At 39.6% G+C, this 19,934-nt stretch overlaps 1 protein-coding gene across 1 annotated transcript in view; it reads right to left on the reverse strand.

The window, feature by feature from the left end:
- Positions 1-19,934, reverse strand: part of LOC126191508 (cytochrome P450 6k1-like) — a 121,791-nt gene that overhangs the window by 72,608 nt on the left and 29,249 nt on the right. The window contains exon 3 of the mRNA XM_049932403.1: positions 16,803-17,041. Coding sequence (XP_049788360.1) covers positions 16,803-17,041 — 239 coding nt within the window. The remainder of the gene's footprint in view (positions 1-16,802; positions 17,042-19,934) is intronic.

The following is a 19,934-nucleotide window of genomic DNA, read 5'->3' on the forward strand; positions in this document are numbered from 1 at the left end:
AAACATTATGTGTTGTTTGGGCATTTACGAGATTTCGACACTTTCTTTATGGAAGACATACCACCGTCTACACAGACCACAGAGCGATACAATTTTTACTTTCAGCTAAATTCACTCACGACAGATTAAGCAGATGGAAGCTATATTTACAGGAATTTAATTTTACAATTGTTCACATTCCCGGAGCACAAAATGTTATAGCAGACGCACTATCTCGTTCTCTCAGTAACAATCAGCAGGACGTCGCAACAAACTTCTGCAAAGCAAATTTCAGCGTTATGTATATTCAACAAGTTGCATTTGAAAGTTTTATTTCGTCGTCATTACAGGACATAGCAAGAGAGCAAAATAAAGACAATGTGTGGAAAGAAATTAAACAGCTTTGGCAAAATAGGAATAATGTTACCATTAGAAACCATTACACTGTACGCAATGACATTCTGTTGCGCCGCTCTCACCCTGACAGCAACAACTGGTTATTATGCATTCCTGACGAACTGGTTAACAAATTAATCTGGTATACTCATTTAAGTTACGCACATTACGGAGCAAGAAAATGTTTTCTTATACTGAAACAGAACTGTTATTTTGCCAACATGGAGAAACGTATACGACGAGTTTTAGCGTCATGCAAAATTTGCCAGAAAGCTAAGTCAGACACAACTTCACATATTCCTCCATTATATCCCATTGTACCTGTTAAATTAAGACATATGGCAGCTGTAGATATTTTTGGTCCGATTCCGAGAACTAATAGAGGTTTTTGCTACATCTTTCTCGCTGTTGAACTCACTTCAAAATTTGTTACCTTCACTCCGTTACGCAAAGCTACTGCCAAAACTGTTTCGAAAGCATTTTCTATTTCATGTAGGGCATGTGATTAAAGTAATTTCTGACAATGGATCACAATTTCGTTCTGCTATATGGACACGCATGTTACGAGCTAGAAACATTTCTCCGATCTATATATCCAAGTACCATGCTTCATCGAACCCTTGTGAACGATTAATGAAAGAAATTGGTAAACTGTGTAGAATTTATTGCCACAAAAGACATATTGATTGGGACACACACATATTCTCATTCCAAGATGTAATTAATTCCATTCCAAATGAATCCACTATGCTATCTCCGTCTGTTATACTGAAAAACGTTGAACCACCAAACAAAATTAAAGAATTAGTAACATTTCCTACATCTCGTCGACTACGACACCGTGAAATAATTGACATTGCACTGAACAACATCAAACGTGCCGCAGAGCGCCGGAGAAGACAGCAAAAACAGGTTTGTACACGCCGAGACTTTCACGTGGGACAGAAGATATTAGTACGTACACACTATTTATCCAATAAAATAAAAGGTAAGTGTAGTAAATTTGAACTTCTATACGCAGGTCCATATCGGATTCGCAGCATTCCTCATCCCAATGTTGTACACGTCGAAACTTTGAGAACCAGGAAAAGTAAGGGGAACCATCATGTGTCAAACACACCCTTTATTGAATGAAACCAATTTACGATGTAACATGCTATGAGGCCATTTACACATTTTATGACCACTTATGCAATTATATTCACATGACTAATTACTGATGATTATCGTTTTTTTTTTGGCAAGTGCTCGGCAAGGTAAGGTTAGCAGGTCGCTTTTCTTGTCGTTACACATCAGACAGTGCACATTTTCCATTTTTTGTGTGTATGATTGTTTTCCTGTTTTGTTTGTATGCACTATGAATTAGTTAAGATATAACACACACCAGTTGACTTTGACATTTTTGCCCTATGATATCTCAACATCGTGACTGTTTTACATTTTTCTTTTTTTTCGCTGCTGCATTGTGATATTCTCTGTACATTTTTGCCTTTGAACACTGTCTATGGTTTTGACATATTACGTTTTCTGCCATGTTATGCTGTATGCTAAATTATGTTACCATAAACCAGTCATTATTTAGTGAGTATATGATTTAAATGCAAGACATTAATCTTTGTTCATCATTTTCAGAAAGAAATAACGTGTAAAGGAAATAAATTAAACAGAAATGGGAATTTCACCTACGGAATAAACCAAAGAAGATACAAAAACTTTATGGGGAAGAGTAAATGGATTAGAATTAACAAGCATTAACAAGAATATACAATACACATCGAAGAATAGCAGTCTTAACTAATTTTTTTTCTTTCAGAATACGAGGCGACTGATGCAGGCTGTTAGATGGAACTACACATCTTAGTTTTAGTGATGAAATATGCTAGAAATAGGGAATAATTGTATAATGAATAATGAAGTGACTTTTTTGCAGATGATAATGAGTGATGATGAATAATGATGAAGAATATGATAATATGGATAATGAAGTTTTTCTTTACAGGTGATGATAATGATGGAATTATGGATAATGAAGTGATGGATAATGAAGTTTTTTCTTTACAGATGAGGATATTGTTGAAGTTATGTGTTTATGCTATGTAGTTATTTAAGTATTTGTTGCAGTTTGCTTTGACAGCAGGCGTTATATTGCATAGTAGGATGACTGAAGGTTTTGGAAGGGACAGCTATGGAACACATCTTTATACACATTTCACTACCTGTTAATTCGAAGTTCACTACTTTTCGGCATAGTATGCGTTTCTTCTTTCAGCTCAATAATCCATTTTGTATTTTTTCCAGGAGAAGCTTTTCATGATACTTACTAAACCTGTTACTTATTAAACCTGTACTAGTACTTGCATTTTATTTTTTACCCATTTGTGTCTATCAATTATAAATGTGGTCACATATACTCTATTTGTTTCATAACTTTGCTACAGCTGACTCATGACGAATGACGTTACACATTTTTCATTTACACCAACAACCCAGAAGCAAATTTTTCTCTCTTGCTTTCCCCTATAATTACCCAACGCAATGCATTGCTAACAAAAAAAAAAAAAATGTATCACCACTTCCAAATAATGCTTCCCATTTAAGAGAGTTCTGAATAATACTGAATGATGAAAAGTGTTTTGTACTATTAAATACTTGCTGGCCAATGAGTGCCAATAATTAGTATAACTAAATGAATTATGTTAATACTATGACATTCACTAGCTCCTGTTTTCAATGATGACTTCTCATGATAATACTGAATAATTAAAAATGTTTTGTACTACTAAATACTTGCTGGCCAATGAGTGCCAATAATTAGTGTAACTAAATGAATTATGTTAATACTATACCATTCATTAGCTCCTGTTTTCAATAATGACTTTTGATGTTTTGTAACTGGCCACTGAGTGCCAATAATTAGTGTAACTAGATGAATTATGTTAATACTATACCATTCATTAGCTCCTGTTTTCAATAATGACTTTTGATGTTTTGTAACTGGCCACTGAGTGCCAATAATTAGTGTAACTAGATGAATTATGTTAATACTATGCCATTCATTAGCTCCTGTTTTCAATAATGACTTCTGATGTTTATAACTGGCCAATGAATACCAATAATTGCTATATTCAGTCAACTTTATGAACATTATTCTGTAATACTAAATACATGGTACAGAAATGTTCAATAACTGGGCTATAAATGCCGCAAACTACTAATGTAATTCTCAATGAAGACTAGTATGTGACTTAATGTCCTTCACCTACTGACCTAACTACCCTGAATTATTGCAATATCCATTTGTCCTGTCCATCCTCATGATCATGGAGCACTATATTTGGTTTTTGCACTAATTCTACGTTGCTGTGCCTTGTAAGAGCGTGGTGTTGACACGACATGCTGTCCACCACCGTGAGCGATGGAGACGTTATTATGGTCCCGCTGTTTGGTGTACCTGTTGTACTGCCAAAAGGATAACATGGAATATTACTACGACATTTCGGTGTCTTGTGTACGCTGATAAACACTTATGGGAAAAGAACTCCAGATTGTCTCACTTGATGTTGTACTTCTGTGGAAAGATATGGACTTTCAGTGCAGCTGGGTGCAACCTAAAGTGCTACAACCATGATACAATCCTTCCCTTCTTATCCTAGTTCTTGTAACATAGTAAAAAATCCTTTTTTGCTAACATGATTTGTATTCATGACCTATATATCTTTTTTTTATTGATTTGCTGATATGTTCTAAACTGCAGTGCATGTGCACTTATGTCACTTGTCAACATGAGTTTTTACCATTGCGTTTATTTGTTGTGAAAATTTTGAAGAATTTTTCAGTGCATGTGCACTTGTGTCATGAGTTAATATGTTTTCTACTGAACTTCAGTGCCTGTGCACTTTTCTCATTTTTCAATTTGTACTCATTCTGTATACATTTTGTGATTTCCTGATATGTTCAGTACTTCAATGCGTATGCACTTCTGTCATTTGTTACTCATTGTATATATATTTCGTCATTTGCTGATATATTCTGTACTACTGTGCCTGTGCACCTTTGTCATTTGTAAATATGTTTTGTACTCATTGTAGATATTTTGCCTTTAACTGATATATTTTGTACTCGGTGCATGTGCACCACATTTATTTCATGTTCTATACCTGTATATATGCTGCAATTGTAAAGTTAATTAATTATAAAAAAATTTGTTGCTCATGGCAAGTCCAAATGATTCACCATCGCTGCCAAATTTTTGCCCCCCCCCCCCCCCCCCAGTGGGGGGTTATGAAACCCGTATGTGTGCAGGGTATTCAGTACAGCGATGGCGAGCCATGAGAGAATCTCTGACCAGAGAGTTATTTATCGTGCTAGTCTGCGCTTGACCGCGCGAGAGGGCTGTTGCATGTAGCGAGTCGGTAGATACAGTTGCGAATGAGAGTGAGTCGCGAGTGGGACGCAGTTGCGAGTTGGCTGTTGTGTGTGAGGAGTCGGCGGGCGTCGACATGGGACTCTGGTCAAGTTTCAGGACGAGGTATATTTTTTAAATAAGGTAATGAAGCAGCATTGCGCTCATCTGATAATGTAATGGATCTTAAGTGTAATTAATTTGTTCAAGAATCGCCCCAATAATAATTTTGTTTTCAAACCAAGCATTTTAACAAAACAAACATTTTATTGAAAGAAAATTTCCCATGCATTTCCTTAAAAAAAATACTTAAGTTCAAAGAATTTTTGCGATGCATTTCCTCCAAGCTATTGCGAAAAAATAAGAGCAGATGCAATTTTACTGAGGTAAGAACAAGGCCTAAGATCGACATTTCGGTCTATTTATGTTTTCATTGTCACTGAGATTTCATTTTTTTTATTGAATTGACTTTCATTTTTGTGGGAGCTTACACATGGGTCAGATTGCTAGTTCTCATTTAATTGTCATTGTCAATAAATTATTTTATTTGCTGGTAGGTTACACTAGGTTCTATTCTCGTTAACATTTAAATAATTGTCTTTCGAAATTTTGCGGGGAGGTTACAACATACTAGCTACGAAATTAGTGACCTAAGTTTTAGTGTAGCTACTTTGATGAGGCTTCAATAAAAGATACTGTTAATAGACACCAGATTTCCTAAGTCCTAGTAAATACTCATAGCCAAATAGTACAGAGGAACTTTGAAGAGTATTAATAACTATTTATGAAGACGTGTTGGTGACTCACAACGTCATCACTGTCTAACTTTGTCACATAAACACACTTTAAAGCAATTCCGAGGAATGTTAAGACAGACATATGCTTCACTTTACATCTAAAAGGTAGTGTGGTTAATGACTGAACTGGTACGATGCCCGTAAATGAAAGTTAATTTACGTTTTGACAGAACCAGGATATTAACCGAGAGACTGTAATGAGTCAACAGCAAATTCTATTGTTTGTGCAACATTCACAGTTACAGTTCACGAGTTTTGACACTCATTTTACGTCCAGGACTTTTCTTTATTGCTTTTGGTTCGCAAAAAGGAATTGCAGTCCAGTGATTTTAGGAAGACATGATTATGAAGTGGAAGAGGATTGCTTGTTTGTACTGAAAACTCGGTTTCCGATGTTGTACGGCCACTTGCGGATGGCGACAACACGGTCATACAATTACCAAATTAAGGAATCATTACGAGTCCTTATCCATTCGGCAGATTTACCACAAGTAGGTACGAACCGGAGGCTGTATCTGAACGGTGAACACCATGGCTACACCGACAAAATTTTGAAACTTTTTCAGGGATATCTTTTGAGTGGTTCGGTACGAGCCGTCCGAGGTTTCCAATGGCTCGTTGCGGAGTAATAATGTAATTACGAGTTATTCGGTTTGTTACCTTAGTTACCATTGATTCTGTGAAAATACTTCCCCAACAGTGAAAAAGCCTGTAATATGCTATCACCTAAGCACCTAACACATAAGGGAGAATCCAGTTTCTGGTAGGCGCCTGTGTACAGATGCAAAAGTATTCAGCACAACATTCGTTGTGTCGTCTTTACATAGCATTCGGTCAACTCATACAGGGTGATTCCATGATCATGTTATAAACTATAAGCGATGACTGAGAGGGGTAAATGTGTTATTTGATATAAGGGAGCGCGGTGCGGAAACGGTGAAGTCGAAAGTTACAAGCGATAATCGTTGTGATACCTTTAACGGTGGGCATGTTCTACTGCAAGCTCTGAGCTTTCCAATTTTGGGAGGAGGTAGTATGGACTGAAGCTAGACAAAAATATCCAGTAAGCATGGGCTCTAAAGTGGATACCTTAAGAACTATGAGCACTTGTTCATCTTTGCTATTGTGAAACGCATCTCTTCTACTGAACAAGTGCTTATAGCATGTTCATTAGACATGAGCACTTCATCGTTGCTACTGTGGAACACTTTTTTCTTGTTTTGGCCCATACGGCCTCCTCCCAAAATATGAAAAGCAAAGAGCTTGCAGCAGGGGAGGGCCACTGTCGGGCATATCAGGACTTTTTCACTGACAACTTTCGACACAGACATTACTGGAGCAGGGTCCCCTAGCTCAGATCGGTACATTTACCCTTAAGACAGAAGGAGGATTCGAACCCGGATCTCATGCTGCGCTGATCACTACGCCATCCGAACACAGTGGTCACCACAACGGTACGGACTACCCTAGCAAGCTCACCCCCCCTCCCCCCCTTCCCCCCGCCATGCCCAAATTCTCAACTTATACGATACACTGCTGATAACGTGCACCTGCTCGCTAGCCTCATTACTCACTGCATTTCGCTGATTCCCGTGAGAGTTCGAGGTTGGTGTGCTTCTGCACTGAATGAGTCGTTGCCCATCATCGCCGTAATTATATTTGGTTCAAATGGCTCTGACCGCTATGGGACTTAACATCTGAAGTCATCAGTCCCCTCGAACTTAGAACAACTTAAACCTAACTAACCTAAGGACATCACACAGCCGCGTAGTTCCGGACTGAAGCGCCTAGAACAGCTCGGCCACCGCGGCCGGCGCCGTACACGTTGTGTCTGCTTTCTGGAAATGTCCAAAAGTACAGACGCCACGTATACAACATTTACCCTCCTCCTCAATGATTCTTAATAGATTGTAACATCATCACGGAATCACCCTGTACATAACTCCCAATATCTCATCAATAAACCTATTCATACTGTTGCGTATCACTGTCATCGTACAAATAATACTGGCAGGAAAGCCTACTCGAAATAGAAACGAGCAGTAAGGATTCCAAGCTTATTTCTGTCTCTGAACCATTGTTGTAACTGGTCGCGAAAGTATTTGCTCTATGTGTCGGCTAGTAGAAGCGAAGTGTAGCACAAGCTACAACAGCACTTTTATGTTAAAGAACATCAAAATAAGATGACTATTTATCAGTGGCACAAGTGTTTTGTTGAGACTAACAATACAACATGTGACTGCAAATACTCAGGAACTTTCCACGTGTCTGTTGACATAAAAATGAGACAAAGTGGTGTTAACTTGTCAAAGAAGTTTAAATTATATTAGATTTACCTTCAGATTCAGAGATCCGTACAGGGGGTACCCTCTAGGATGATGAACGTGTAAAAGAAAACGAAACTACAAAACACATGTTAAAAACATGGACTAATATTTCTTATACAGACACTACATGGAATGGTCCTCAAGAATGTGGATTAATCAGAAACCTGAGAAATATTTTCATTTAAAATTTAATGACAAACCTGTCACAAATAAATAAATGTAATTACAGTGAAATGCATTACATGATTCTGACCCTACTGTAGCCTGCAACTTCAAACACAAAGCACTTTAGAAGACTTAGTTACACACATCGTATTACTGCTCTGCAGGTGTGCCTAAGTAAAATAGTACTGTTATTACTGTTAATACATACGTTAATTGGTTCTAGTAACAAAACTATCAAAGGAGTATAAGGAATTAGCCATGAAAAATTTTCTCCTTTTTTCTCTTAAACTACACTATTTTTAATAGCCATAGTTTTTATGTTGGCAGGCAGGTTATTGAAAATGACCGCTCCCATCTACGGACTTCTATCCAGACAACGGTAACTTTAAAACTTTAAATGGATTATGTACATTTCCAGTAATGATTCGATGAACTGAATAGTTGGTTTTAAAAACAGATACATCATCACAAATTTCATTAAGAAATATATATACGGGAAAGCAATAGTTGGTGTCCCCATTTCTTTGAACACGTTATATATACATTGTATTACACATATACATTTTATTACATACACACACACATATATATGTGTGTATGTTCAAAGAAATGGGGACACCAACTATTGCTTTCCCGTATATATATTTCTTAATATATATATATATATTAAAAATTATATTACTCATTATATTACTTACCAGTATATGCCATTTTTAAGGTTATTCTTTAGTTTCGCAGCTTGTGGAGTATAGATAGCCGCACAGCAACAACTGCTTATGTTGTATCCACTACTAAAACGTAACTTTTGCCTGATGACAATTTTTTGGGGTTATCTTTGTCGTCATTTTGAGCGCTGCGAATAATATTTTATTCAACCGCAGTTGCTCGGCAGCGTTTTTAAAATTCAGATGCGTTCTGCTGTGGGCGTTTCCATCTAACCGGAATGAAACTGCACCATATCGATATTATGTTCAGTTTATTTGCACCGCTTCATGGTGTACCTGAGGTTTCAATGTGGCAAAAAGAAATGTTCGTGTGGCTAGGGCTTGCATTCGGGCGCGTCGGAGAGGATGAAATGATGATTAAAGCAACACAACACTCAGCCCCCAAGCAGAGAAAGTCTCCGACACGGTCGGGAATCTAACCCAAACGCTTCGCATTGCACTCCCCCTCGCTGACCACTTTTTTTCATAATTTTTATCTTTCTTAGTGTTAAATAGCAGCGATATCTCTGAGCATCCATGCAGATGGATTCTGGGTACTATAATCAAAAGTAAGGAATACAAAACTACTAAAACGTCTTGTTTGTTGCTACACGACTTCAAAGACGTTCCAGTAGCGATCGGTACCTCAAACAGTAGAAATGTTTCACACTCGACAAGGCCTACCGGAGTCTGTATCAGACTCTTCTGAACTTAATTTACTTCTGACCACAATCTGGTTCAAATCTCTTGAAGAAAGAGCTCTTCCCAACAAATGAAACAGAGTGCAGAGCACATATCACACTTACCTACAAAAAAAAGACAGTCTAAGGGAATTCACAAGCTTGTTCAGTCGTAGGCACTAACAAGGAACAAAATAATCACGTTCGCGCAAACCGGCATCGATTTCCAAAAAAACGTACCATCCTATTCAATTTCGCTTTCGTTTACGGTATTCTAAGAGCCATGGATAAAGGTAACGAAATAGTTCTGCTGTTACTAGAATATTTAAAAACCTTTTCTCAATAGAACACCGACATCTTCTACAGAAAATACTAGGTATCTTGCAAGGCTGTAATTGGATTCATAATTTATTGAAAGACAGAACTAGCATATTAACCTGGATGGAGAGTCTTTGTCATAGAAATAATATATGAGGTGGCCTATGACAGTATAAGGGAACGATTACATATTTCGACTTGATTGGCAGTATTAGTTACAAACTCAGACTTTCACAAATTCTACGTGTATCAAAGAGGAACTTTACACTGCAAGATTCTATTTATACAGTTAGAACCTGATCAAATGAAAGCTGAAATGTTTCAAACTCTATAAAGCCTGACGCAGGGAAACGTAAGGTTATACATTTCACGAAACCTAAAATTTAAAAAATTTTTTGCAGGTTTCATTCTCGAGTCATTAGACTAAAGGTGGCTGTCGTTGAACTACGTTTCTTCCAGCCAATTATTCGAAGGGGCTGTAAGTGGGGCCCAGGCATTCCTAAATGGGAATAAACTGTTTAATGTGTTAGTTTAGTCAAATACTTGCGAGCAACATTTTGTAGATGTATGTTATAATCACATAAAGTAGGTTGCAGGTTAGGCAAATGGCAGGTTTAGATTCATTAAGAGGATATTAACGGAGGACGCTTACAGCACACTTGCGCGATCCATACTGGAATACTGCACAGGTGTGGTGCGGTAGTCGTCCCCTCGTATCAGTCCTTTTTATCATTGGGTGCCAGATATAAGCCGTCAACTTTCAAATCTAGAGAGTTAGAAATAGATTCCATCAAGGAAAACCACGTGCAGGAATCCAAGAACGTTAACGCAAACAAATTCATTATTAATTTCCAATGTAATTAAACAGGTCGGCCTCTCGTGGCACCTAGGGGTCAATGTTACAGCAAAAATTGTAACGATTTACGCTATAGATCACTATGGTACAGCAAAACTGAACAAATTCTCCCCATACATCACCACTGTTACAGAAAAGTTCAACTAATTGCCCTATACCTAACCACTGTTACACAGAATTATAAAAAATTGTCCCATACATTGCGAATAGGCACTCCGTCTCCAGGCCACAAGCGACCCATCGGGACCATCCGACCGTCATGTCATCCTCAGATGAGGCTGCGGATAAGAGGGGCGTGGGGGCCAGCACACTGCTCTCCCGGTCGTTATGATGGTTTTCTGTGACTGGAGCCGCTACTATTCGGTCGGGTAGCTGCTCAGTTGGGATCACGAGGCCCAGTGCACCCCGAAAAATGGCAACGGTGCATTGCAGCCCAGATGGTCACCCATCCACATGCCGGCCACGCCCGACAGTGCTGAACCTCGATGATCTGATGGGGACTGGTGTATCCATCCTCTGCAGCTAGGCTGTTGTCCTACACTGTGAATGCATGGTGAACACTATTGGGACAATTATGAGGAGTTGCCATAATGATTACTATTACAGCATTTAATACTGTGGTGAAATGATGGTTGGTTGACAATGAGTGACTTCCATTGTTCCAAATATTATTGGGGGACCATTAGCAACCTGTCAACTTGCCATTACTGGCTCAATAGTATTTGTGGAAATAACAGTCACCATTTCAGCTGATCATCACTGCCCCAACAGTATATGGAGTAATGGCAGTCATCATAATTCAATTGACCATAGTTGCCTCACATTAATATTTACCATGACTTCAATGTCATGGTAGCCACCATGTCAACTAATCATCACTGCTTCAGTAGTATCAACCATATGTTTGTGTAGTACTGGGCAATTTGTTAAAATTTTATGTGACGGTGGTGATGTATGTGTTATCTGTCGAATTTTGCTGTAAAATATCGATATATGGTGCAGTCTGTTACAATTTTACTGTAACATGACAACATATGGGGCAATCTGTTACGATTTTACTGTAAAATAGTAATGTATAGAGAGTGAACTGTCATGTAGTCTCCACTGTACAACAGTGTAAGTTAGTGTTATTAGCACATACTGCATGATCATATTAATATCCTAGCCTGGAATCACTATAATATTTGCATTACCAAGAGAAGATGAAAAAATTTTTTACATGAAATATTTTGTTACCATTTATTCGCTCAATAGTATTTATGGAACTAGCAGTCACCATACCAGCTGATCATCACTGCCCCAATAGTATATGGGGTAATGGGAGTCACCATATTTCAGCTTACCATAGTTTCCCCACATTAGTATTTACCATGCCTTCAAGTTCATGATAGCCACCATCTCAACTGATCATCATTGCTTCAATAGTATACACCATGTGTTTGTGAAATATGGGGCAATTTGTCACAATTTCGTGTAACAGTGGTGATGATGGGGTCATCTGGTGAATTTTGCTGTAAAATAGCGATATATTGCGCAGTCTGTTACAATTTTGCTGTAACATGACAACATATGAGGTAATCTGTTACAATTTTACTGTAAGGTAGTGATGTATAGAGGGTGAACTGTCATGTAGTCTGCACTGTAAAACAATTTAAGTTAGCATTATCAACAGATAGTGCAAGATCAAGTTAATGTCCTAGCATGGACTGACTATAATAGTTGCATTGTCAAAAGAAGATGACAAATACTTTTACATGGAGCATTTTGTTACCATTTTGCTATAAAATTATGATGATGGACAAGTTTGTTACATTTTTGTTTGGGCATATCTGTAACCAAGTATGCTATTTGTGATCCAGTGCTGATGGCTAGTGTAAAGATATGGCATAACAACGGCAGCTCCTGGTGTTCCAATACTGTTTCAAGATTCATTAGCAGACACCCACTGTCAAATTATGCCTCACAAACTCTCAAGCTCCTGGTATAAGATTCCTATACTAGTGCAAGAGGCTCCAACCTATATGTGATGTGCCCATCACCTGGCTCAGGCAAGTGTTATATTTTAGTTGAACTGAGAGAGCTTTTGACAATAAATCCGACCATCATTGGCCTAATTTATTATAATTCCATGTAACATAGTAATGTATGATGCTTTTTGTTAGAAATTTGCTTTAGCATGACGATATATGGAGTAATTCGTTAGAATTTTCCTGTATCGATATTTATAGTGAGGTTTGTTAGTCTGCTATTGTATGGTGATGTATGGAGACAAAGTGGCACGCAATCTCCATTGTGTCACAGCATAATTTAGCATTACAAGAAGATGACAATATTCTGTCTTGCAAATAAAGTTAATAAATACCCTAGTATGGTGGTCATTATACTGTTTGACTGACTCTGATGTCGATTTTAGCCAAACTAAGATGAATCTTTGACAAATAATATAAACAATTTACCTGTGGAATGACCCTGTTTGCTTTGGCACAAAGATGAAACAACTCTCATTGATAAGTGCACTTTAAGCTGTAAGTTAGACCAGCAGTAGAGACTTCTACGTTTTGCAACGTTATACAACAAAGATTTATATACTTTGATAATGCAGATAAGTTTTGGTTCCCTAACATGTGCTATAAAGATGAAACTAACTTCATGTACAGGTGCAGCTGAACACATATGGTTTAGCAGTAGTAACGGTTAGTTATAATTAAACTTTCCCTATTTAACACGTTATAATACGGAAACTAATTACTGTACGAGACCCAAACTTCTAAACTTTGTAGATACGAATAAACTATGTACAAAAAGCGATATACTGTTTTTTGATTCTCCTGACAAATGGCAGATTTGGCAGTTGGAACGTTTGACAACAGCTCTCTTCAAATTACTTAGCTATGTGAAATAATATAGTATTGCTGTGCTAATATTAAGTAATCTAGTAAAGTAATCCAAAACGTTTTTGAGACAGTGCTTTTTAGTGGAATAGCAATTGCTCGATAGGATTTTTTTTAAATCCAGTCTTAAAATTCACCGCGTTACATGCAAGACATTTAATAAGCTCTGAATGACTGCTGAATGAATGTGCACTCATGTATATGATTCCTAATGTTGAACTATTGATGTCTCTGTAGGGTACTGTGTACATTTTATAGAAAAAAAGAATACTGATAGTGAAAAGGTACATCAAGTGAAGATACGCTGGTTAGCCAAAACATTATGACCACCTGCTTAACAGCCTATTTGTTCGTCTTTGGAACGAAATATATCACTGATTCTGCGTATCACGAATCCGACAGTTTGTTTGTAGATTTGTGGAGGTATATAACGGGCCGCTGATTGGCGTACGCTGTTATAGCGCCCGAAAGCGACCCAGATGGTTTCCATAGGGTTTACATCAGACGAATTAGGTCGCCAAGACATCAACGTGAGTTCACTATAGTGTTCCACAAGGCACTGTAGCATTATAGCACAGACAGTTATACTGCTGAAAGATAACATCGCCGTCGGGGAAAAAAAAACAAGCATAGAGGGATGCAAGTTGTTCACAGCTGTCAGCGTGTCTTCAATTACTATCACAGGTCCCTTGCAAGAGCAGGAGAACGTCTCCCGTAGCACACTACTGTTCCCACCAACTTGCGACCATGACGCACTGCTCGTTTCGAGCCGCCGTTCACCTCAAGGACGGTATTTGTGGTGACGACTGTAGATATAGTGTTCCAAAACTGTGATTCGTCCGAAGAGCCGACACGTTTTCATTGATCGACGGTCGAATACCAACGGTTCCGCTCCCAGTGCACTCGTAATAGACGATAACGTTGGATCGACATGTGAACACGTAGCGGTGGTCTGCTGCGGAGCTCCACGTTCAACCGTGTACTATGAACCGTGAGCTCCGGGAGACTTGTGCGTGCACCAGCATTGTGCTATTTCGGCAGAGATGCCACAGATCACCATATATCCTACTTTTACTCCGAAGGCCACGTCCTGCGAAGAGTTGTGAGACGTCCAGTCATTGAGCGCCTAATGGATTTCACTGTCTTTCTACTTCTTTCCGTGGATACTAACGACAGTAGCACGTTAAAACGTCCAGCTTCGCCGATTTCGAGACACTCGTTCACAGACTTTGCGTAATAATAGGCTGACAAAGTCGCTTCTCCATTTTCTGCCCATATCTTTGCTAGAGCGATCCCCCATGCGTCTCTGCAGCGCCTACGTACTTTTCATAGCGTGTCTCGTGACCGCAACGTCACTAGACGGCATCCAACCTCGCGGTCAGCAGCGGTCATAATCTTTTGGCTCATCAGTGTATCTTGGCAGGATGTCCCACAACTACCACTAAATAAAATTCGTCTATCTTCTACACTACTGGCCGTTAAAATTGCTACACCAAAAAGAAATGCAGATGATAAGCGGGTATTCATTGGACAAATATATTATACTAGAACTGACATGTGATTACATTTTCACGCGATTTGCGTGCATAGAACCTGAGAAATCAGTACCCAGAACAACCACCTCTGGCCGTAATAACGGCCTTGATACGCTTGGGCATTGAGTCAAACAGATATTGGATGGCGTGTGCAAGTACAGCTGCCCATACCACAGTTCATCAAGACTAGTGATGGCATATTGTGACGAGCCAGTAGCTCGGCCACCATTGACGAGATGTTTTCATTTGGTGAGAGATCTGGAGAATGTGCTCGCTAGGGCAGCAGTCGAACATTTTCTGTATCCAGGAAGGCTCGTACAGGACCTGCAACATGCGGTCGTGCATTATCCTGCTGAAATGTAGGGTTCCGCATGGATCGATTGAAGGGTAGAGCCACGGGTCGTAACACATCTGAAATGTAACGTCCACTGTTCAAAGTGCCGTCAATGCGAACAAGAGGTGACCGAGACGTGTAATCAGTGGCACCCCATACCATCACGCCGGGTTATACGCCAGTATGGCGATGACGAATACACGCTTCCAATGTGCGTTCAACGCGATGTCGCCAAACACTGATGCGACCATCATGATGCTGTAAACAGAACCTGGATTAATCCGAAAAAATTACGTTTTGCCATTCGTGTACCCAAGTTCGTCGTTGAGTACACCATCGCAGGCGCTCCTGTCTGTGATGCAGCGTCAAGGGCAACCGTAGCCATGTTCTCCGAGCTGATAGTCCATGCTGCTGCAAACGCCGTCGAACTGTTCGTGCAGATGGTTGTTGCCTTGCAAACGTCCCCATCTGTTGACTCAGGGATCGAGACGTAGCTGCACAATCCGTTACAGCCATGCAGATAAGATCATCTCGATTGCTGGTGATACGAAGCCGTTGAGATCCAGCACGGCGTTCCGTATTACCCTCCTGAACCCACCGATTCCATATTCTGCTAACAGTCATTGGATCTCGACCATGGCGAGCAGCAGTGTTGCATTACGATAAACCGCAATCCGACCTTTACCAGAGTCGGAAACGTGATGGCACCCATTTCTCCTCCTTACACGAGGCATCACAACAACATTTCACCAGGCAACGCCGGTCAACTGCTGTTTGTGTATGAGAAATCGGTTGGAAACTTTCCTCATGTCAGCACGTTGTAGGTGTCGCCACCGGCGCCAACCTTGTGTGAATGCTCTGAAAAGCTAATCATTTGCATATCACAGCAGCTTCTTCCTGTCAGTTAAATTTCGCGTCTGTAGCACGTCATCTTCGTGGTGTAGCAATTTTAATGGCCAGTAGTGTCGGAAGACTTACCTAACTTACAAAATGTTCCTTAAAATAACTTCAGATTTAGTGGAGAAGTGTTAAAATCACAGTCCGTCATATTTTGGAGAGATAGAGTAGAAGGATGATAAGGAGGAGGGGAGGGGTTGCGGGAAGGGATGCACTTGCCTTGAGTCATGTCTGGACTTCGACCGGTATTGCCTTTTTGCCAATCGTTGCTCACAGGTATAATATAACTATTGTCGTTTCGATGTAATTGGCTGAAATTTATATTTACATAGCTTCGTGCGCAATAGAAGCCTTCTGTGTAAAAACGCAAAGGCCAAGGATAAAGCACTCGGACCATACAAGGCATTTTCATACATGTGGTATCAGAACGAACTAAACAGGCTTTCGTCATTCACCAAACGACTCAACAACATTGCCAGAACACTCCGACACTTTACCAGCTCGCGCTCTGTTTCACTCACCTGGAACATCATCTTCATTTTCCCCGATGTGAACGTCGGTGTCAGCTTTACACGTAACCGCCGCCACTTGCTGCCTCCCAACAAGAAGAGATGTTTGCCCAGAGGTTCATTTTCGTCCACTCTTATCCCCCTGTCGTGGAAAGCCCCAAAATCCTTCACAAGAACATCACGGATGAAATCAGGGTCCACTGTCACCAAATTTGGTTGGGTGACGATGTATATTCCACCGAATCGATTGCCTACAAGAAATATGATACTGTATTACATTTTTGTGTGTATGTGTGGGGAGGGGTTTGGGGTTCATTCACTGTTGGAACGGCACAATTTTCTACCTCTTCAGGTTATGGAAGTCGGGAAATAATTCTTCCCAGGTCACTGTTACAGCAATGTGACAATCTGTGCACCCTAGGGAATGAATGAGTAGGAAGATTAAATTTATATGTTGACTCTTACATAGAAGATTACAGCACCAGCCACTTTTTACAATGCTATTTATTTATTTAAACAGCGCCGTTATCGGTTTTGAACCAACAAGTTCATCTTCAGACGGCTAGTTCAAGTTTTACAGTAGATTTCGCCTTTTCTCTTCCCAACTGACGAAATTTCCTTGGGGTGGTGGTGCCCTACAACCGAAACAAGATGTGAGACAAAGTTTTTTAACTGTAATTGTGCCCCACACCGATTTTAAGTGATGTAAACAAAATATTATTATTACTAAAGGGAAGATGTTTCGGTTACTTACGATGAGGAATTCATTTTGTTCCAGTCCAGGCTACTTATCATCTTGCAGCAGCGAAAGCTGTATAGTGTAACCGAACATCTTCCCTTTAATAATAATAATTTTTTTAGATCACTTGAAATTGCTGTAGGGCACAATTACAGTTAAAACGACGATGTCTCATATCTTGTTTTGGTTGTAAGGCACCACCACCCCACGGAAATTTCGTTAGTTGGGGAAACAAAAAGTGAAATCTAATGTAAGACGTGAACTAGCCGTCTGAAGATGAACCTGTCAGTTCGAAACCTGTAATGGCGCTGTTTAAATAAATAAGTAGCATTGCAAAAAGTGGCTGGTTGCTGTAATCTTCTATGTAAGAGTCAAACTATATTTTGTACACAAATGGTTCAAATAGCTCTGAGCACTATGGAACTTAACTTCTGAGGTCATCAGTCGCCTGGAACTTAGAACTACTTAAACCTAACTAGCCTAAGGACATCACACACATCCATGTCCGAGGCAGGATTCGAACCAGCGACCATAGCGGTCGGGCGGTTCCAGACTGAAGCACGTAGAACCGCTCGGCCACTCCGGCCGGCATATTTTGTACACAACCACGGGCTCAAAATGTCAGTTTTTGATAAAACAAGATTAAATTTAATATTCCGTCGGCACCGAGTTCATTAGATTCCTCACAGCGGTAGATCATTACGGATCAAAAATGAACCAAGTAATGAACTACATCTGCAGATGTCTGAAGCCTTGAGAGGCTCTCAAAGCACGAGGTTCCTCTGCTTATACTTTGACCTGTCTCTCTGCTCTTCTGTGTTACCAGATACTATTTCTTTGAAAAGTAGCAGAGATGTTGCGGTTTCCTGTGTCATTAAGGCTTACAGGAACATAAGTTACTACCGCCGGGATACCTAAACTGACGCTTTACATGCAGGGTATCAGCACCCAGGGATGGGAAAAATCGACCGTTAAAGCCGATACCAGTATTTTAGTTCTGAATAGCTGTTATTTTTCGGTATTTGTACGGTCTCTGTGATAATAGGTTTATTTAATTTTTTTTAATGACTGGGTAAAAAACCGGCATATCGATTTGTCATAGCAGCCGTGCTAAAATTTTTGTTTTTTAAATAATATTTTTAAACGAGTAATGTTTCTTCCTAAAATTGGTACTACTTTGAAATATTAGACTATTATAGGGATTGGGAAAAGTGATTAGCAGTATTTTATCAACAAGGCGTAGAGTTAGAAACTATCAACAAACACATGACGTAACTATCGGTGCATATTTGCAAACAGAATGTACCTGTTGCCTTGAGGCGTGGCCTATTAGGTGGTATGCGTGCCGGCCGGGGTGGCCAAGCGGTTCTAGGCGCTACAGTCTGGAACCGCGCGATCGCTTCGGTCGCAGGTTCGAATCCTGCCTCGGGCATGGATGTGTGTGATGTCCTTAGGTTAGACAGGTTTAAGTAGTTCTAAGTTCTAGGGGACTGATGACCTCAGATGTTGAGTCCCATAGTGCTCAGAGCCATTTGAACCATTTTGAACGGTATGCGTGCATTGTTACGTGCAGCGTGCAACACTTCCGCCCGCCTGGTTTATACAGTAGTCTGTCGCAGTCTGCGTCAGAGATCAGTTGCACTGCAGAGTGATACCATCCACAGTTTGAAAGTATTTTACGAAGCGCGGTAGCAATGAAGTGCTTTAAAAAATTATATGCGGAAGGAGGCACATGGAACTAGTGATATCGCGCAAGGAGAAAACAAACAATGATGTACTTATTTAAACTGACATTCAGTACTCCACATTAAGGCAGTCTTTAGCACGAAAAGGGGTGAACAATGCTGCAACTAAAATTTTTGGTCACTTATCTAGTGATATAAAATGGCTCTGAGCACTATGCGACTTAACTTCTGAGGTCATCAGTCGCCTAGAACTTAGAACTAATTAAACCGAACTAACCTAAGGACATCACACACATCCATGCCTGAGGCAGAATTCGAACCTGCGACCGTAGCGGTCACGCGGTTCCAGACTGTAGCGCCTAGAACCACTCGGCCACCCGCGGTCGGCTCCAGTGATATAAAACGTCTGACAGACAGCAAAGTAAAAATTGAAAACAAACTGAAAAAGTTTATCCTTGACAATTCCTCCTATACCGTAGAAGAATTTCTATTAGTGTAATGCGTTGGAGATGGTGGGTACGAATTACTAGCTTAAATCTGCATATTTAATGATAATAATAATAATAATAATAATAAAACAAAAGATGAAAAACTTATAAATGTTCAGCATGTAGCCAAATTTACAAATTAACTTATGATGTTAATGTAAACTAACAAGTCTCACATAATTACGACTTATTGCGCAAATGATCCATAGAACATGGAACTAAATAACCACCA

The sequence above is a fragment of the Schistocerca cancellata genome, chromosome 6, assembly GCF_023864275.1.
Source record: "Schistocerca cancellata isolate TAMUIC-IGC-003103 chromosome 6, iqSchCanc2.1, whole genome shotgun sequence".
NCBI classification, from domain to species: domain Eukaryota; kingdom Metazoa; phylum Arthropoda; class Insecta; order Orthoptera; family Acrididae; genus Schistocerca; species Schistocerca cancellata.